Genomic DNA, 22,159 nt, shown 5'->3' with positions numbered 1-22,159 from the left:
CATAAAATTCAGGTTGGCAACTTCACTCAAACTGTTTCCTTATGCATCTTACCTGCCAAGCACAGAAAGTGGCTGGAAAGACAGTTCAGTCAGGGCTGGAATTTGATTTCTGAGTGGGGCAAATAAATCTAAAAGCAGTTCTTCTAAATATTCTTCTTCTTGCTTTATATTTGTTTTTATTTTCCCTTCTGAGATTATATAATCTCCTCTTTGTCATGTATTCAATCTTCATTAAAGCTCTGTTAGATTTTTATCTATACTTTTCTCATACCAAAATATGAACCAATGTTTGGAGAAGTAGGTTTAGGGAAGAAAGCTGTAATTTAGGATCTCTTCCAATTTTAGTCTCTAGTTTAGGTTCCTCATTGCTCATCCCAGCATGCTGAGCCCTTATGAGCTGGCAGCTGTGGTCCATGCATCCCAGTCACTCTAGAACTGCTCTGTAAATTCTGCCAGTTCCAGGAACTGAGTGGCAGATTGGCCTGTTATTAGGTCTTGAACTGTGTTAAAAGCAGTTTCCAGGTTTTTCTGTTTCTGCAGTGAGTTTTGGCTCCATTTCCATCTCAGGGAAATTTTTAATGTTCTTTTTCAAAAGTTGGCATCTCTGATACCAGAACAGAGTACTTTTTGCAGTACTTGATTTGATTCCTGTACATTAGGTTGTTTTCTTTCCTCTCAAATGACTGTACTCACCTACTGATAAAATTCCTTTTCCACAGTTTTTGATTAATAAGTAACATGGACTGTGCTGGCTTGGGAGGAGAGGATTCAGAGCAAAGTGCTGCATTTTAATATGAGGTGAAAGGAATCTATTTGCACAAAAATATGTAGAAAGAATACACTTCCAAGAAACCATGTTATTGAAACGTTCCATTCTGCTTCTATTAGTTTGATCTGTAGCCTTGCTAATTCTAATTTCATGTAGGCTTAAGGTGACCTGTATTTCAATGTAGAAATACCCATCCTGCATGCAACACCATTTGAATGCAAAGATCCATCCCTGGTGATAATTCAGTACTGTACTGTTACAGGTTTTCTCATCAGCGGCAAGAAAACATGACATTATTTAGTTGGCTTTATAGAGAAACCATGTGTGAAGAAGAAGGTAAAGAAATTACAGAGATGCTGCAAAGAAAAAAGAAATTAATCAAAACGAACAAAAAAAAGTAGGTCGATTTTGGCCTAACTTTGTTCAAGTTGTTCCTTTAAATATGAAGAGCAGAGAAAATAGGCAGATGGGAGTACAAAAAAGGGAAATAAGCCAAAGTGATTAGCCTGGTGACCTTCCCTTATTTCTGGTGGATTTTGTATGTATGTGCACTGTGCCATTGTTTCTGATGAATAAAATTAACATATTCAATTTATATCCTAAAAGAAGCCTAAATTCAGTATTTCTCTCAGTACGGCATTTCCAATTTAAGGTGCAAGTTTTAACTTTGGAAATTGTTTGTTATTTTTATCTTTTATTTTTCTAAATTTTGCATATTTATGTGTTTAGATTGAAGACTCCTAAAAAGAGTGAGTAATAGTTTTATAAAATAGCATTAGGACTAATTAAGAAAAGAAAATAGCTCAGAACAGTGCCATTCTCCTGGGGTTTTGTTCATATGCCATTTTTAAACAGTTGAACGTTGAGTCACTCAGTAACAGATTAGCTTATTCATCAGCTTTCTAAGAGCTAAATTTCAATGGATTTCTTCCCTTTCTTATATTCTTTCAAATGATTTATATAAAGGAAGGTTTTCACTATGTTGGTAAGGGTTTCCCAAGAACTTTCCAACTAATGCTTAGTTAAACAGATTGAGTAGAAACTTATACTGTAATTAGTTTGATGAGTGGATTGTGTTGCACAGACCATATTATCTAGAGTTTTCTACTAAGGAAATGAAAAATTAAGGCAAAGAAAATTATCTACTTAACTTGTGGCTGTTACTTCTTATTTTAAAACATAATTGTAATTAATGATAACTTTTAAAGCGCCTTGTAGTGTTTTGCTTAACTCTTCTTTGAATATTGGCTAGGAATTTTGGGAGGCTTTTTATTTGGATGAGATCCACAGCATCTTTTGTCAGGGTGGTCAGGAACACAAATTTCAAAGGGCATCACTATAGCCCGGTGAGTAGGCCTATGTGGAGTATGCTGCTTACAATATGTAACAATAACTGAACCTCCACCCAGAAGGCTTGGCTCCTGTGTAGAAATAGATTTATTTAAGCAATTTCATTTCAAAAATGCAGTGGCTTGAAAAATAATGAATATGGATATTTCTGACATCCAAAAAGGTGTCTAAGTTCTTTTGTCTCTTTGCTAAACACCAGCACTCAAAACCTCCTGTAGAAATGTATGTCATAATATAATTTCCTGTTTCATGGAAAATCTGTTTCCTATTCCCATTTTTAAAATTCATGGCTTTGGATGTTGTTGTTCTGGGGTTACAAATTAAGACAGAGGTCTTTATATACCTTTTACACGTGTGCATTTCTGAATGTTTTCCATGCTATAATTTCCTCCAAGAAGCAATCACTCCATTCTTGTCATGGTCTCTCCATAGTTTTTAACAACTCTGAGTGGTTCCTCTGTGAATCCTCTAAAAATTTGTGATTCTTTGGGAGATGATCAAAGCTTCTTCCACGATGTGTCCCTTCATGACACTTTACACCAATTCACAGAAAGACATTGTCTTGTTATCAATGTTATTCTCCTTTCTTCTCTGTGTGTATCCTAACATCTTGTGATCTTTTTTTTTCTTGAGCAAGCCAGAGAGTAGAGTGTCAGTGAGCTGTGATGGTGACAGACTGCTCCATTTATTTAGGAAATAAGCACTCTTCTTGCTGCAGCTATCCCAGCTGCTAATGTTTCCATACTGTCCTACACTTCACCACCTGGCCACTTACTACAATCCCAGGTCTCATTTTCAAGCTGCTCATTTCAAGTGCTGTAACCTGTTTCAACTGCAGTGCTTTTAATGGTAGGTCTTGCTGCCTTTTCAGTGAAGAGCTGATGGAGGTACCTGCCAGAACTGTTCCAACAGTAAATCCTGGAGAAGTGAAGGAGGGAAGTAGGGGTAAATATGAGTAAGGTAGGGCCTTGAGGATAGTATCTGAACAGCAGAGACCAGGACCTGCAGGAGGAATGCCACAAGAGCAGAGAATTTGTGTCAGCATATCAAGGCTGTTTACCAACCTCTATCACATTATTCTGCATTACAAGGCATCACTTATTTATCAACATCTTTTCTGTCAGTTCCTCTGTAATTCACTTGCTGAGACTTCAATAAATACGTTTGTAAGGGCTAGCTGTGCTACATGAATCCAATCCTAAGTTTTAGATTGTTGGAAATAGAAGTGTTTTGAAAAACTTACACACATGTCTACTGTCTCCTTGGAGGCAGCTTTTATACCACATTTATATTTTTCACTGAGATGTATTTACACTGAAGAAAGTAACTTGGCATGAGTGACTTTCTCTATTAGCATCTACTTTCACATAGCCTTTTCACAGCTCTCACGATGCTGCTATGTTTTTTTGTTTGGTTAAAATTTTCCACATTTATTAGGTACCTTCTCTAAACTTTAGTACCAATTCAGAGAGGTGAGAAAGTACCACTGCAGATCTTCATGGGACTATTCAGTGCAGCAAGACAAATGCTGCACAGAACTGCAGTTCTGTGGAAAATGCTGTTTCTACAAAATGCATGTGATTTTTTTGACTTTTTACATGTAAGGAGAGGTGGTCATACTCTTTAAAGGCAAAACCACGCATATTTAGAGAATGCTTTGTTCAGGAGATTATTCTGTGAGATGTGAGATTATGTGAGATGACCAATATCCCATACAGAATAACTGGCTCGGCTGTAAATGTTGGCATTGTAGACACCCATTACTAGATGGAGTAAATCCCACATGTGCAATGTACTCTGATTAACTCAAAGTTTTCTTACAGCTGCCAAAATTTAACATCTTGATGCCTGGGAATAAAAAAGCACTTATTTTCAGTTAAATGTACAAATAAATCACATATTTTCAATATAAGTTCAGGGTTTTTTCATACCTTCTATTAATTTGATTCTTCATTATATATGACAAAAAAGTTGCAATGGAAATTCTGATTTTCTCTTGACTCCTCATTTTCATTTATTGTATTCTGTTCTTGAACAGAGTCTCTTCTATGCCACTGTCATAGCCACTGCTGAGGATAGTCATGTTCTGTAACAGACATCTTCCCAGGAATAAAAGAGTTTGGGTTACAAGGAGATGTCCCTTTGCAGTAAAGATTTTCAGGTAGCCTGCACTTTATTTTCCTAGCCCTCTTCATGCTTCTTTAATTAGCCACTAGAAAACAATATTACTTGCTATACTTCCAAAACAAAAAAGGCAAAATCTTATTATCTGCAATTACGAGGTCTATGATTTTGGTTTTTCAACCAAAATGAAACGTAATTAATAAAATTAAGCAGTAAATAGCCTTAACAACCTGCTTTGCTAATTCCAATTAATAATGTCTTCCAAAGTATTACTGCATCAGTATTGTGCTAGTCCAGTATTTTGAACTTCTCCAGCAAAGCTAATTTATTCTGAAATACCAGACCAGTAAGATTTACTAATTGTTTTCCGTGTAAAACTGTTAAGGTAGGCGTGCTTTTTTTACAACCATATCAGCATCTCAAAACAAATTGAGAAGACTCTCAGGGGTGACATATTTAGCTTCATAATGTCAGCTATTAGATAAAGGCAGTGACAAGGATAGTGCAGTTAAATACCTACTCTCTAATTACATTCTCTGGGAAAATTAGAAGTATATGAAAACACAAAATTGTAACAGTAATGTACTAATTTAATATTCTTGGTTACTAACATTAAATAAACTTTTTCACAAAGCAAGATCCTTAGACTCAACCTTTCTCTTTGGCTCCTAGAAAAATTTGAAGGCAAACAACAGATAGGACTTCTCAGGAAACGAATTTCACTCTTTCTAAGGATAGAAATTTATACACTTTATATACTGTAATTTATACACTTTTGCCTTCAAAGTGTATAAATTACAGTATATAAAGTGTATCCATTGCTTAGACACTATGTGATATGCTCAATATGCCTTGTTCTATAAGTTAACATAGAGCTTGCATTATAGTATGTTTAGAATATTAAAAAGCTAAACATTGCAACTATAACGCCAAAAAAAATCCCATTTTGCTAATGTCTTAGGAGAACAGTTGGTGTTAAATTATCCCTGCTACCAAATGTATAAATCTTTCAAAATATGACATGCATGTTACATAAATAGCTCATATTTATTATTCTAGTAACAGTAACTATATGATGCTATTTTTAAACTATACTATTAAACTGTTACACTCTTGTCTCACTCTTTGCCAAGGAACTAAAATTTGTAGAGTTGCATGAAAACAAAACCAACCTTCAGGTAGGTGTTTGAGAAGTGTAACTAATTTCTATTGCATTATTGTTAAAAAATGCTATAGAAAAATCAGCAGAAATCACTAGTGGCACTGTTTCACATATCCTGACTTGTAGAGTCTTTCTGTATTGACTTTTCCCTTTATGTTTCCTAGTTTTCCCTTGTAACACCAGAAGAACAAGGTCTGTAATTGTAATTAGATCAATCTGACAATGAGTCACTCTCTGGCAACTAAAGAGGAATCGTGAGAAAAATAATCTAATCTTAAACATGAGTGGTATTTGCTGGAGGGAAGGGAGGAAGAGAGGGCGTATGTATTTTTTTTTTTTAAGGGAATGTAAAACTTGCCAGGAATTCCTTAATTCATTTTCTTAATTTTTTTTCATAATCTTGTGTTTCATGATCTAGAATAGCTACTGAGTATATTGAAAAATCAGAGCAGTGTTGAAATGACCTGTAAATACGTATTTCCTTGTGTATGCAAAATGGCATTTTTCAGTTTTTAATTACATTGTTAGGGGCAGAGATAGTGGCAGAAAGATGTCCATATCTATTTTTGTATCCATTACCCACTGACACCAGTTCAGAAATTGTAAACATCTATAGTAGACACCTGAGTATCCTGATCATAGAATAGTTTATAGTGGAAGGGACCTTAAGGGTCATGTAGTTCCAATCCCTCTGCCACGGGCGGAGATACCACCCACTAGACCAGTATGCTCAGAGCCCCATCCAACCTGGCCTTAAACACTTCAAGGAATGGGGCATCCACAACTTCTCTGGGCAACCTGTGCAACTGCCTCACAACCCTCTGAGTAAAGAATTTCCTCCTAACACCTAATCTAAATCTTTCCTCTTTAAGTTTAAACCCACTGCCTGCTCCTATCAGTATGAAAAGTGGTTCTCCCTTTCTTTTTTATAGGCCACTTTAAGTTCTGCAAGGCTGCCATGAGGTCTTCTTGGAGTGTCCTCTTCTCCAGGCTAAACAACCCCAGCCCTCTCAACCTGTCTTCATAGGAGAGGTGCTCCACCTCTCTTATCGTCTTCATGGCCCTCCTATGGACATGCTCTAACAGGTCCATCCATGTCTTTCCTGTGCTGTGGTCCCCAGAGCAAGACACAGCCCTCCAAGCAGGGTCTCATGAGGGCAGAGTAGAGGAGCAGAATCACCTCCCCCACCCTGCTGTCACATTGCTTGGGAGGAAGCCCAGGTTGTGGTTTGCCTTCTGGGCTGTGAGCACACACTGCTGGCTCATGTCCTGCTTTTCATGCACAAGAAACCCCAAGTTCTTCTCCACAGGGCTGCTCTCAATGAGTTCCCTTCCCAGGCTGTGCTCGTGTCTGGGATGGTCCCGACAGGTGCAGCCCCTTGCCAGTGGACTTGTTGGACCTCATCAGGTTCTTGTGGGCCCACTTCTCAGATTAGTTGAGGTCCTTCTGGATGGCATCCTGTCCTTCTGTTGTGTCAGCTGCACTGCTCAGCTTTGTGCCGTCTGAAAACTCACTGAGTGTGCACTCCATCCCACTGTCAATGTCAATGATGAAGACATTGAAGATCACAGGTCCCAAGAAAGGGCCCTGAGGAGCACCACTTGCCAGGGGCCTCCACCTAGGCACAGATTCATTGACCACAATTCCTTATCACCCAAATAGGCCACCCTTCAAAACCACATCTCTCCAGAGATCAGAGTGCCATATGGACCTGTGTTAAAGGTTGTACAGAAGTCTAGGCAGATGACATCTGTCAGTCTGCCCTTTTCAACAGTTGCCATCGGTCCACCACAGAAGGCAAACAGATTGGTCAGGCAGGATTTGCCCTTATGAAGCCATACTGGCTGTCTTGGATCACCTCATCTTGCATGTGCCTTGATACTGGTTTCATGGAGATGTTCTCCATGTCCTTCCCAAGTACAGAGATGAACCTCTTTAGTTCTGCATGTGTTCCTTTCTTACCTTTTTAAAAATAACTAATGATTCCCTTTTTTCAGTGACCATGAACTTTGCCTGACTGGCATGTCTTTTCAGATTTGATGGAGAGTGGCTTGGTAACAACATCAGCCAGCTTCTTCAGAATCCTGGGATGCACATCATCAGGTCCCATGAGCTTCTGGCTATCCAGCTTCACCAAGTGGTCCTGGACCTCTTTTTCTCTTACAGTGGGAGAGACTTCACTCCCCCAGCTCCCACCTGGAGGTTCGGGGAATTGAGAGACATTCAGGGACTTGAGATCCTATAATGGGGAAAACCACACTTTTTGAGAGGCCTAAGTGCAGCTCCAGTCTTGGCATAGAAATCTACAGCTGGCTGTTGTGAAATGCTGAGCTCTGGGATTTTCTGAGTTCTTTGTCCTCTCTGGAGCCTAAATGCCTGACTAGACATTTTATTCTCCATCCTCTCAAGATCCAAGATTGGATTGCACTTTTGAGAATAAGCAAACTACTGAGCAAAATTCTCTTTGCAAAATGTCATATTTGGTATAGCATCTAGAATAAAAGTCTAAGCTAGGCTACGAGGTCTTCGATCCAAGCATGATTCTTTTCATCCTATACATATGCATGGGGTTTGACCCAGTTTCTCATATATTGTGTGTTCCCATAAAAAGTGACCTTATTTCTGGTTAAATCCTGAGTGTGAGGCGCTTTGTAATATAAGCAATAAAATAACATAGCACTACATAAATGGTAAATTGCTGCATTCTCTATGTTCCTGTTGCCTTGAATTTGTACTTTAATCTCATATGGATAAAGCTCTCAATATGTGCTCCAAAACACTGTGAATATCAAAAAGCTGACAGGTAGTATACTGAAAATTTACAACACAGGATCTAAAACATCTGGAGATAAGAGAGGTGGGTACCTTCTGGTACCAAATGTGGAAAAGCCTTTGTGCAGAAGGTAATTTGTGTGTCTTTCTTTCCTTCAGAGCTCTTTAAAATAAAAGTCACCATAGAAATGTCATTGTTTGATTATTTACTAAAATAAAAAGGTTCATGCTAGAATGCATTTTAGTCAAGAGAGAGCTTAGGCTTGCCCAAGATTTGATATGAATTATATTAGATTTGACACAGAATGAAGGTGAATATTGCAATACATTGCAGAAAAAATGCAGCGAGAAATCAGACTGTTATCTATAAAGAGCCTTAAGAATGTTTAGCATGAAGACTGGAGGAACTCCAGGTAGTGCATCATGGTGCTACATATACCCAGCTTTTTCTGCCTGTTTGGGCTTCTGTAGCTATGAATTCAGACTAAAGGGGTACTAAGATTCTGAAATATAAATAAGTCAGTGAGATAATGAGAGTCCCTTAGTCTCATAGTCGATTAATATGTAAGGCCTCTTTTCCTTTCTTAAATCATCTGCCTAGGGTTACATATTCTCATTCTTCAATCATGGAGATGATAAAGAGGCTTGACACTGTGCACGGCTGTTATACTTGGTGTGCTGTCATAAAGTATGTCCTTGAGTCTGTTTTCATACTCCCCTGTTTGGCTTGGTGTAAACATTAATGTTTTAATTGATTTTTCTTTTTTTTACCAGCTGTAAAATAATAGTAGGTGTTTCTAGTGATAAATGGGTTTTAAAGACAGCCTAAGATGCTGGAGGGCCCTGAATGGGAAGGTGCAAGTGGCCATGAAGCCCCAGCTATTGCTGTAAGGGATGAAACATCTGAAGTTACATAATAAGCAGATCAAAATTCTAGATATTCTGTAATTGACTCTAGGAGCTCATAGTAAGGTTCTATGTATTCAATGGTCTCCTTCTAGTTCTCATGAGTGTTGTGGGTCCTAGATTAACTCAAGACCTAGCCACCAGTTTGGAGGTACAGCTAATCCTAGGAGAAAGGCCTCAAAAATTTTTCCATCAGTTGTCAAGTGGTCAGCAAATTTTGAAAACTCATTTGCATTAATTTACATGCATGAATTTTCATGCTTCTCTGGCCAAAGAGCTACTTATAGTTATGTACATGTCCTGTCTCACTCTTAGTGCAGTAGGGACAAATCCTCACATACATGTCACTGTGAATTGTAGCACAGGCAGGAGAATGACTTTAATGTGACATATCTCCTTTATTCTCATGTCATTAGCCCATGAAGTACAAAATGATTGCTCCAGCTCCTGGAGAAAGGATTTGTGTAGGACATCTGTCCCATTACAGAGCAAACTGAGTCTGTCACTAAGTGAGAGCTATTGTTCTTTACACAGACAGCATGGAGGTCCTAGGGAATGGGGAACTGGTTCATGTTACAGTCATGAGACTTTGGGAGAACCACCTTCACTTCCCCCAATAATTAATAAAACAATGACTAATCCAATTTCTATGCAGAAACAGAATTCACTCTGTAAAGGTAGAGAGATATCTCAGCATCCACTTTTCCAGCAGCTGGTATCACCAAGGTCATTGCAGATGTGCATTCTGAGAGTAGTCCAGAAGCCCAGCCAGAGAGTATTCGAAGCTGAAAATCCTTTCTTGCATTAATTAGTAGGTTTTGCCCACTAAGAAGCCCTTTTCAAATGTTTCCATTCTAATTTTTTTCTTGGAACATTAGAGTATACCAATTAGGAGATAACTTTTTGAAACTGAATAGCAATAACTGCTTTCTGATCGCAGATGTTGCATGGTGAGTTGGCGTTATTTTTAGTTGCTGTGACAGAGTGAGTAAAACTGGACAGAAGATAGATGTGGATCAGTAGGTGCACCTCTATTGTAGGGTTTTTCAATTTTCTGGGTTGACACAATAATTTTCACTTTAAAAGTTTATTCTTCTTGGACCTGACTTGTAGCTTATATAAATCAGACCTACCTTGATTTAGGATCAGCTGAAGGAATGGGTTTTTTTTGTAAAATCAGCGCTTTTTGAAAGATGAATAGTGCCTTAAATTTAACTGTAAAAACAAATTTTAAGCAATGGCCATTAACTTGAATTACACAACAGAAAACTGAGAAAGATGATATTTGTCTCAGTGATTAAGGACAAAAAATTAAAGGTAGGCAAGGTGATAGAAAAACCTCCGTTCATTCCATCAGCATTTAGCTGTAGTCCATGATGTGAATATGATTGGTATAAAAATTGTTCAACAAACATGTCATAAATGTTAAGCAATGCTATGGAAAATTCTTTTTATATCAATTGTCTGAAGCTTGCTTAATATCACATTTTATAATTCTATAATTTTAAGTTCAGTTTATTTCATTTATAAATCTTACTGAGCTATGGAGAACAATAATACTGTGAAGAGAGTGTGGAGTTTTCCACTAAAGGATCCTTGAATATTTCTAGGAAATATGGTGCTTAGCTACAAAAAAAAAAAAAAAAAAAAAAAAAAAAAAAAAAAAAAAAAAAAAAAAAATTAGAGAGAGAGAGAAATCAGAAATTAATTGTCTGCATTGCAGAGAAGCATAAAACAAGTTCTTCATATTAGTTCTGTGAATATATTTGTTTTGGCTGTCCATGACTGCTGAGAAGTAATACATGCCAATTTTATAACCCCTCTGTGGGAGTGCAGGTCTTTTACTCCTTTTCAAGAAGTAAAATATTTGTTTGTTTGTTTGTTTGTGGGGAGTTTTCCCCTTTAAAATAGCTTTAGCCAGTACTACATATGTTGAGATTAGTTTGAATCTTTAGGCTATGCAGGAATGTGTGTGTGTTTGTGGGAGGATAAGGGGCCAGAGGGGGAAATTTGAGCTAGTCCCAAACAAATTTCTGCTCTCTCCTGTTGTCAGAGAAGGATGCATACAGGTGACTAAGTACCTCATTGTGACTTTTGCCAATGATTTTAAACATTATATGACACAGAAAAGTCAAGGTCAAGGCTTCTGTACAGACATTTTGTAATGTCTGTAAGACAGTAAATTATAAATTATAAAATATAGTTATGGCTGTGGAAACCCTAACATCTCTGACTTGCAGTTAGACTTGTGTATTAGGAGTTATACAGCTGCAGAAGTTAGAGACCAAACTGCTTAAGGGTTTGCTCTGCATAGTAGTAACCCAAGGGCCACTGTAGCAGTGGGGATGTTCATGACTAGCTGAAGAGCATACATTTCTTTGCTCCGTCAGTGCTGCTCTGATTTGCTGCAGGTCATAGATTAAGCCAGCAGCCCCTTCAGTATGTGAGCACACAAATTTATGCTCTCTCACAATATCAGCAATTTTTGCAGGGAAAAGTTTGGAAGGGTGGGTGAATCAGAGGCACACAGACACGTATATGTATATCTAAAAGTGTGTCTGTATATGTGTGCATATGCTTACTTGGGGAGGGGAAGAGGGAGTGGTTAGGGTGCATGATGTGTATGTTGTAAAGATGATTTCTAGATCCAGTGTCTCCAGAGTGCCACCCACCACCACAGTTAGTGTATAAAAATAGATGGATTTTAGCATAGTATTAACTTTGAGCATGCCTTGTCTAAATAATTTCAAACCATACGTGTCTGTTAGTCTTTTGGTGCACTGCAATCCTCTTGTTCTTAGTTCACATGTGCATAATGGGTTTTCAACTCCTGATGCTGCATAATTTCACCCAACTTTTCTCACCATGTGCATAATCTAGGCAGGTAAGGCAAAAAGTAAGGGAAGCAGCTGGGAACACAGGGCTTTGAAGTTGTTTAGGTGTTTACATGGCAGTTATCTGAATTGCACCTGGGCATTTGCTGGCAGTGAACCCCACTGCAAAAGGAAACGTATGCTTTTCTATGAAAATATTAATATTGCAACTATAACACAAATACATTGTCCTATATTTATATGTGTTCAAGTGTTCATTTTGAAAATAGACAACAATACACATCACAACCATTGGTTTTCCTATGGGCTACACCAGAATTTGCAGCGCAGTTGGCATTTCTGACACATCTTGTGTGCGTTTGCTGTGGAGGAGGTGAGGTAGGTGACATCCTCTTACCTGGTGCTGGCACACTGAAAGCCACTCTGTTCTTTCTTAGAAAGGGAGAACTATGAAACCTCCCCAAGGGAAACCATGCCACTTGCATGGGAAAAGGCTTTTCTTTAAATCTTGCATAACAGCTCTGATAAACAGAGACAAAACCAGAGGCAGACAAAAAAAATTATGACAGATCAAAAAGGATTTACACCAGGTTTCCAGTACTGAAATGTTCTATAATGACTAAAATCTATAAATTACAAGATACAAAACATTCAGAATGTCTGATTCTCCTAAGGGCATCAGTTCTTGATTGGATGCCAGAACGGGCAGAGATGCTACCTAACGTTTTCCACAGGTGTTCTCATGAAGCTGTCCACAGCTCTTCTGCTGTGCACTTCTGTATTTTCAGTAACTCTTTGGAATAAAACAATTTATTCTTCACTTATCCCTGCCTTACCTTTTACTGAAAAATGACCACTAAACAAATCTGTGTTGCTTTTTCTCAAGATGCCTAAAATATTGACCAAGATTTTAACTGATGGCTAATACATCAGTTTACTGGGAAAAGTGCATTTTTATTTAAGAATAAATTACAGTGATGAATTTTATTGACTGTGAAGGAGAATACCTGATATTCACTTAGAGCCTAGCCCTCATGAAACATTTCTGTGGACACTCAGTAGTGAAAACAAACTGCTGCTAATGGCAGTCTGAAGTTCATTCCCATCTAAGTACTGCTCTGGGCCAAGCTAAAATAACACCACAGCTGTAGCCAGAGCTCACAGGGCTTGGTTTTCATGTTATGCCATGTATTACTGCTAGCTGCTGTTTGCTTTAGCAGTCACTCATTTCCCAGAGCAGGATAGCAGTCCCCAGCTTTCATTCCTCACTTTGTTGTTGTGTGACCTCTTGTACCTTTCCCACTTCATTCTATCTTTAAAATAGATACAGTACTTCTTCCTACTCAAGAGGGTAAAAATGATAGCAATGTGTGACTCACTGTATTGTTCCAGGATTGTAAAAAGGGGCTGCTCTGGCCTCTGACTTTTGTTCATCTCCGTTTGGCAGACATTGCCCTTCTTTTTTGTCTTTCTTCCTCCCACCTCCACCCCATCACATTTCCACCTGACCCCCACGCATATGTTGTGACAACTACATTATCTCCAGTTTTTACTCATGTCTTTGTTTATACAGAAGTGTGGCTGGTTATCTTAGTCCAGGACTGAGCACTAATTGTTATTTGCACAGTTCTGGGGATGTTGATGTTAGTCCTGCTGCAGAGTCAAGAGTTCAGAATGACTAAGTTCTGGGACTTGCTAAAGGTAAAAGCATAATGAAGAGGACATTTTTTTATTTTATCAGGATGAAATTTGCTGAGACGTGGCAGAACTGTATCCTGTACGGAAGTGATCCCTAAGGGTGGGTGTTGGGAATTGGGCAGGACAAACTGAACATTTAGGACACCATGCAAACCAAAAGTGCATACATATTCCGCAAGCTGTTTCCTTGGCTAAATTCTTGAGGCTGCCTGTACCTGCTTTGCAAGAACATGATACCCAACTGTCAGGTTAGATTTTAATTAGATTTTAAAATATTCACTGCTATTAAATCATATCTAAAAGCACAAAAATGGGGAGTGCTGTTGAGAGTTTGTGTAAGTGAAAGAGAATGGGGGTATATCACCGCTTTACACCAGGTGGAACCAGACCTGTTTGGCTGCCCTGGTCACCTTGAAGGGCTGAGGGGCATCTGTTTCTGCAGTGAAACATCTGTGTTCTGTCTCTCAGGTATATCCAGCTGGCCACAAAGGGCAAAATAGTGACAACAGAGAAGCTGTTCTCACAGCTTGCTTTGGTTAGAGCATGAACTTCCATGAGCACAGTATAGAATCCTTGAAAATTTAAGAAAACAACTATGGGTATATTACAGCACAGTAGCATTCTGGAGTTTTAAATATCTATATCTCCAAAATAATATTTAAAAAATAGTAATTTTACCTGTTCAGAACTATTTTCTAAATTAATTTCAGTGACCTCCAAAATCACAGGTATAATAAAATCCTTGAAGGTGAAGAAGGTATCTAAACTTATGATACCTTGATGCACTTTTTTCATGGTTTCAAATACAAACATTGATGGAAATAGTCTTTCTGTTCTGTGAAATGCGTTGCCAGTTTGCAAAATTTGCTTATATGGTCCAAGACCAGGCTTTGCAAATTTCTTATGTAATGTAATACAGTGAGTTAAATATTAAAGTAAACACATTTTAAACACAAAAAGTATTTTTTCTTTCAAAGCTATCAAGATGAAACCTTTTAACAATTTGCTTTTTATTTGATAATTCACATTCTCTGTTCAAAAGTCATATCAACTGGATTTTTAATGGATAAAGAGTGTGGAAAAAGTCCTCAATAGTTGCAAGCTCCAAAGTACCACTTCTACTGATTGCCTTGTTACTGTTCTCATTCTTCTCTGGGATTTGTGGAGCAGCTGCAAACTACTGCAACATGGGGTTTTTTACCCTAGTGTAAATGCTGATATCTCAGCATACCTGCATATGTGGTGTGGCATGGTCAGCAGCAAAGAGGATCTTGTCAACACGGAGGCTTTTTGCTATCCATTAAATAATAGGGAAATTTTCATGTTCAGACTTCCACTAGTGGTACTAGGGCCAAATTTAGGAGATCTTCAAGACCATGGAATAGTAAACACTGTCATTTTATTCCATTGGGGAAATCATAGGAGAAGCAAAGATAATGTAGAGTGAATGACAGCAAAAAAACCCCAAGATTACAGAGTATTAAAGTGCTTGCATTAGAGCAACATGTGAGACAGAGGAAATGGAGCTGTAATGGAGCTCTTGTGATGAAAGCAACAAATTAAAGAGCAGAAACTGTTTGAGGATAAAATTAATGTTCTGCTCCTTTTGATTCTCATTTGTCAAGATGAGTGCTAGTGCTGGTGCAAGACAAATAGGCATGGCCAGCTGAGCCACCAGGATGAATGGTATCATCCAATCTGATGGCAAAATGAGCAATTGCGATGGTTTAATACAGTAAAATATACCACAGAGGCACACCCTAGCACTCACTGCAAGTAGCTGTTCCTCATGTGTTGAAACTGAATCCTCCTCGATAATAATTTGGTTATAACCCCCTGGGCTATAATTGCTTGAAATTTGGAAATTATATTAGCAGCTGCTAGAGGTAAAATCCCCCCGGTCTATTAATATAATAAATTCTTTTAGATAAGTATGATAAATTACACTTACTGAAATGCATGTTCCTTTGCTGTTAGTCTTGTAGCTCGTTTTCTTCTAATCTCACTTGGAACATTGTTGAAATGGTTTTCATTTTTATATACTTTATCATTGCTCTGCTCCACTTATTGTAAACCTTTCTTTTAATGCCATTCAAAAGCTTTCACTTTAAAATAGTTTCCAGGCAGTTTTCTACTTGATCAAAGCTTTCAAAACAGCAGCCATAAGAAATTTCACTTATTTTCTAAACTTCTATCAATAGTACATAGGCAAAATAGCTACATATTTGTAGCAGACAGAAAAAAAGCAATTGAATAACTCTTTCTTTTTATGACAGTTTTTTGAACTTGGTGCAAAATTAAATAAAATAAATATTTAGACTAAAGAAGAATGCATTTTTAAAACTGTGAGTGAGGGTAATTTTGGCAACTAAAATACAAAACTAGAGAAAATAATTTTCAGATTTTCATTAAGTGTCATTTAACAGCTGTGCACAATTTTTAAATATGCTTTTATATCTCTAGGCAGTATTTACAGGACACAGCCTGTCTCAGAGGCCTAAAGCCCCCCTTTAGCTACTCAAAGGCTGCAGTGAGGTCTCCCAAGAGCCTTCTCTTCTCCAGCTCTCTCAGCCTGTCTTCATAGGAGAGTTTTTTCAGCCCTGTGATCATCTTTGTGGCCCTCCTCTGGGTCCATTCCAACAGGACCACATATTTTCTGTGTTGAGGTCCCCAGAGCTAGATGGACTCCCAGTGGGGTCTCATGAGAGTGGAGCAGAGGGGCAGAATCACCTCCCTTGACCTGCTGGTCACTCTTCTTGTGAACAAGCAAGAAGACTTGCTTGACTGCAGGCTGGGGTTTAAGCTTCTTTCTTTGAACCCATCATGAAGAGTTTGCAGCACAGTAGCTCAGGTTCAATGGAAGAAATTGAGGATTTTGCCTTCCCTCTTCTTTCTAAGCTGGTGAGGAAGCCAATGTGTTGTGATGCAACAGGTGTGAGGCAGAATCCCCTCCAACCAAGATCTGTCTTCCATGCCACAAGTGACTTCTCCAATCGCACTCAGGCAGTGTAGTAAATATGGTCTCTAATAAACACCTCTGCAGTGGTTGTATTTAAAGGAAAATTATGAGCCCTGTTTGTCAGCCTTTGAGGATACATCTTAAGCACCAAAATCCAGGAGCAGTTTCAACCCTGTACTAAAGATGGGTGCCAAGTCTCTGAGAGAAATCAAATTTCTGACACAGCAGTCTCAGCAGTATTTTCTGTGGAAGAGCTTCAGTATTGTCATTATTCTCAACTGACTAACGTGCTCTAGGGAACTTGCAAGTGTCATCCAGATTGAAGATCTCATTGCAGGGGCAAGGTAACTTCAAGTTAAGGCCAGGATTGCTGAGTGTCATAATATTACTTCCCTTTTTGGGCTGTAGAATTTTATTTTGAAGTAGTAACTAAGATTTTCCTTCTTCTGAAAGGATATAATAAACCTGGTGAGTGAACCTGCAGATGATTGAGTTTTGCATGTGGATTGCTGTTTTCCTCCTTTAAAACTGCCTGTATGTCACTCTAATTAAAGCCTAGCAGGTTATTAAATTGCTAGAATTAAGAACCAGCATCATTTTCAATCTTTATACTTTACAATCTTTATACTTTTTCAGTTTAGAGTGCGTTCCTTTAGTATCACTGAACCAGTCGGAAGTCATATGGATTTATCCCTTTTCCTCTGCAAGGAGTATCGTGTTTCAGAGTGGTGCTGCCAGTTACTCACTGCAGAACATACGTCACAGAATCCAAAGCCTTTTTTATTAACAGCAGATGTAAAGTAGTCCTGTCCAAATGCCAGGGTTTATTTAATAGCAGTGATATTTTTGATACCATATCTATGTTGAATAAATTCTCTGGGTTTTTTATTAGATGTGTAGAAGAGCTATTTGCATGCTGAACAGATACACTAATTACCTCTTTTATTTTTCTTTTGGAGGGTGTGATTTCCTGAGAGTGAATGATGACAGTTTGACAGGTACTTAGAAATACCAATGGAAGATATGGGCATATTTGAAATGGGAGCATAGAGGAGCTAATAACTAGTAGAGGTTGATGGGGAAGAGGGAAGCAAAAGACTTGGATGCAAAATAGTCATTTTTTTCTTCGAACTTTTGTATGATATTACAGGATTCGCTGGCACTGCAGAATTCCTGTGCTGTTGCAAATTAAAATGGTTTTGAAGTTGTTCAAGTCAACCATTTCACAATCTGTGTCAAAAAAAAAAATGCTTTTATGTGACAATAAGCTTTCTGGGATATTATTAAGTCATTTAATCCAGTTGTTTGATGAGCTCCCTGTCCTGATCACTTATAACCATGAAAGAGTATATATACATCAGAGAAACATTTTTCTGTTGAATATGTTTATTTTCCTTGTTGACTTTATAATGCTGGTGTTTTGCTTCTACCTTCACTTCCACTTCATCCAAGGAGTTCATTTGAGTAACTTGTTTCCGCGCAGAATGCCTTTCAGGAAAATCACACAATCATTGAATCATTTAGGTTGTATAAGACCTCAAAGATCATCAAGTCCAGCCATTAACCTAACACTATCAAGTCCACCATTTAACCATGTCCCTCAGGTGCCACACCTGCATCTACATATCTTTTAAATACCTCCAGGGATGGTGACTCCACCCTTCCCAGAACAAACAGCCTGCCTCAATGCTTGGCAGTGATTTCTGTGAAGTTTTCCTTAAAATCCAATCAAAACTTCCCCTGGTGAAACTTGAGGCCATGTCAGGTTCTTTATAAATGCAATGTCCACTTTCCTCCCACCAATAGATCCACAGCCTCTCCTGAGCTAGCTGCACCAACACTGAGAGTACAATTGCCTCATCCTGCTCTGATCGTAGAGCACTGGGTGACACTGACTAGGCAAGATTTTGGAGACCTTTGCTCACAAAGGTGAACGTGGGATGGCTCTGCTGGGGCACGGGACTGCTGAGGCGGAGGAATGGACCCACCATCTAAACATTTCTGGTTTCTATGAGCTGGTTTACATGCTTCAGCAAATAAAACATGGCTATATCAGCAGAGTGTGTTTATCTTTGGCTTCTGTTTGACACTTGCACTTGCAAAATTGTTACAGCTGGAGTTGTGCGCAAATGATTTCTTTATTATTCATAGCAGCAGGTGCTGCAACAGTCTTTTGGCTGCAGTTGTACTCTCTTGGTCCATGGTTTCTATATATTTGATTAGCTGGTGCCATGCTGTTCAGATGGGTTGCTTGTCCTCCAATAAATGTATTTTGTTACACAATCAGTTATATAGTGTGTTATCATTTCCATAAATCACTTTTAGTTGGCAGTTTTCTGTTGCCACTTGGGATTGTTCCAGCAATAATTTGCATCCTTTTTTGTATGGCATCCTAAAAGGATCTTGGAAGTTAACATAGCCTGGGTATGATTTTAATAACTGGTGTCCTTCTGGCAGCACTAGAACATTTGATACACATATCATTTATGTATTCTTCAAGAAGTGCTTATCCAAATATTCAGATTTAGTCATCAACCTGGCTTATGCCAGAGTTGTGATGCTAAAACTCAGGTGCCTGTCCTCACATGGGGTGATAAACAACACTGCAGCTCACTGAAGAGTGGAAAGACAATATGATATGCCTCACTCAGAAAGGCCTGCCAGTCCCTTGCCAGTTGACCCAGCCTGTGCCTGAATTTCCTAACTTCTCTGTGGAAATGAGATGCTTTCCCACTAATGAAACCTGGTTTGGACTCAGCCACTTGTTATCTTCCCGTCAGAAGCGACCACTCCACTTGGATCCTTGCTGGCTGAAGATAGGTCAGCCTCAGCTGATGCTAAGGCAGACCTTGCAATGGAGCAAGAGGCTCTTTTAGAGTGAAATTGCCTTGCAGAAGGCAAAAAAAAAAATGTAATCTAGCTGTGCTTTATCTATTATTAAGAGAGATGTCTAATCCGTGCTCAGAGAAGGATTTTTCCAATATCTCAGTAAAATTCTTCATTAAATAAAAGGTAAATAAAAATCATGTTTTCATAGACAGATTCCTATCAAGGCTGCAGAAGCAATATTGGCTGAAGAGATAACAGAGCTCTTGGTGCATCTGACGGAAAGGTGCAGATGGTTGTCCATGTGGGGACAAGCAGATAACAGGAACAGGGAGTGTGTCACTGCAAGGCACAAGAGTGTCTGTCTTTTCAGCTGCTTCCATATTGGGCACTTCATACTGGTACCCGGAGGAATCTGTTACCCTTCTGTATAATTTTTTAAAAAATTAGGTGCAGTTTCACCCATTATGCTAATTTCATTTACAGCCTGCATTGCTGAGAGTTAATGGATATGTGAAAGGAAATGCATTTAATCACTGTCAACAACCTCCTCATTTGGGCACTGAAAGCTATTAAAAAGAAAAGTAATGGACCAAAAAGTGTATCCAAGTGTGGTGTTAATGGTACTCCTTTCATTTAGCATGGCAAACCCAAAGCAGTAGAGTGAAAAATACAAAGAAAGCAACATGGGAGGTCAGTCTGCCCACAAGCCTCAGGCAGAGCAACCATCTCTTGGTCACAGATGAGCAAGAAACACGCATCTACCTTTCTGAGTTGCAGTGTCGTGTTTCTTGCCCATCAGCAGAGCTGCCTACACAACTTTTCAGCAGCCTGCTTGCTCCCTGAGCCCCACCAGCACTGCAAGACCCCTTTAGGCATGCTCCAGTGTGTTGTACATCATGTATCCCTGCAGGACATACTCTCCTTGCAGAATATGCTCCTAGACTCACTCACTGCAAGACAGGTGAACCTGATTTGAGAATAGGTGCCAGGTTGTCATCAGCAATCCAAACTAGCTATTCTGCATGATTTTTATTGATAAACTCTGGATTTTATGCCTTATGTAAGGTGGTAACAATTAATAATTACATAGATTATCATCTTGAAGTGTGCAATTTATTTGAAGGAAAAAATGCACCATTATTAAATATAAATCGCTTTCTTACAGATGCTGTTTCAGAAGTTGTGCAAGGAAAAAGCGGGTAAGTCTGCATTGCTTCTTGAAAGTTTCTTGGTTGCTTGTGTAACCATGTGTGCATTGATGGAGGACCCAGGGAATCTCTGCTATTAAATGGGTGTTCAGTGCATCTGTGACAATCGTTTCCATGCTGCTGTTCATGACCTATTGGTGTAGGATTAAAGTGGTTCTTAGGAAAGCTGATAATTCATCATCTTTTGACTTATACCTTGCCAGGTAGGTTCTGAAAGTGAGGATAACCCAAGCATTTTTTACTGGTGTCAGCATAGGACTCAAGGTCTTGCCATGGCACTGGTGTGTGTGTGTGTGAGACATGAGCAAAGATGAGGAACACCTCAGAGCTTTTCTTGTCTCAGTCACTCAGCAGCTGAATCTTAGGAAGAGGCTCATTACAGAGGCATATTTTTCAAAAAATCTAACAACCCCCTGGGACCCACATGTCCCAAGTGGCAGAGTCACAATGGCTGATTTTTCCCTTGGTAGGAGCCCACTATCTGGTTGAAGCATTTCAATATTAACAGCATTAGTGAGTTCAACCATTATGGAAGCACCAAGATCAGAGCAATAAGCGGACCTAAAGACTCAGCTACCCTGAACTCCACATACATTATCATGCTAGGAGCTAAGGAAAGGTTTGGATAGACAGATATGTATGCACACACAGATCCTGGTTCAGCAAGATACTTAACACACAATTAAACCCACATTTGACAAAACCAATTAATTGCAACAGGCATAAGAAACTGCTTGGATGATTTGCTTAATTGAGAGTAAATGTCCTTATTAAATTGTAATGAAGCACAATTAAGAAGTACAGAGAAAAGGAACGGCTTCCCAGAATGTGGGTTACTGGGGTTTAGTAACAGCCTCGCAGTTTTGCAAAAAGAAATCTTCCTAAAGTCTAGATAAATCCTCCTTCCCACAAAAGTCTTTGCCAGCTAGAAGTATTTCAGTCATAAACCAACTGACCTCTGGAGTCACCCATTTCTGACTGCATTTTCTGGTTTGTTAGTCAGGATGTATGCAGTGTGTACCAATTAAAAGAAAAGCAATTGGACATCGCTGCTGTAATTATCCCTCTATCCCTAGATGACTTAGCACCTCGTTCTTGGCCTGAAGGACTAGTTTAAGCCAGTTTGTTCACTCAGTGATTTCTTCTTGCATCTGTCTCTGATCTAAACTGCATCCACTGTTCATTCCAGGGGCCAACCTTAACTTGGTTAAATTCAGATGAATGCAGCTTTTTGGAGCCATTTTCCCTGATTCAGTGGCTCTGCTGGCAAACTTGGTGGCTTAGCAAAATGCCAGAAACCCTGGGCTAGAAAACTCAGGTCTCTGTAGGCAATTCCACCCTCATGTACTTAACTTCAGGTCAAAAGAATATGAAGGCTGCTGAGCATAGTGTAAATCTAAATGTATTTTCATTCAAACTCTATACATATTAACTTTTCCTGCTTTATGATTTGGATGTGAATTTATTCATTATGGTATTTGCCAATGAAACATATGCCTGGGTTTTTCTAAAGCTAAAAAAAATTCAGAAGTTCTGAGACTGATTGA

At 38.7% G+C, this 22,159-nt stretch overlaps 1 protein-coding gene across 1 annotated transcript in view; it reads left to right on the top strand.

Annotated features, from left to right (window-relative positions):
• Nucleotides 1–21,833, top strand: part of LOC136375022 (uncharacterized) — a 124,846-nt gene extending 103,013 nt beyond the window's left edge. Inside the window, exons 5-6 of the mRNA XM_066340380.1 lie at nt 20,570–20,603; nt 21,802–21,833. Coding sequence (XP_066196477.1) covers nt 20,570–20,603; nt 21,802–21,833 — 66 coding nt within the window. The remainder of the gene's footprint in view (nt 1–20,569; nt 20,604–21,801) is intronic.
• Nucleotides 21,834–22,159: the final 326 nt, after the last annotated feature.

This window comes from Sylvia atricapilla, chromosome 2, assembly GCF_009819655.1.
Source record: "Sylvia atricapilla isolate bSylAtr1 chromosome 2, bSylAtr1.pri, whole genome shotgun sequence".
Taxonomy (NCBI): domain Eukaryota; kingdom Metazoa; phylum Chordata; class Aves; order Passeriformes; family Sylviidae; genus Sylvia; species Sylvia atricapilla.
The sequence above is the reverse complement of the archived record's forward strand: the minus strand, read 5'-3'. Positions and strand labels throughout refer to the sequence as shown.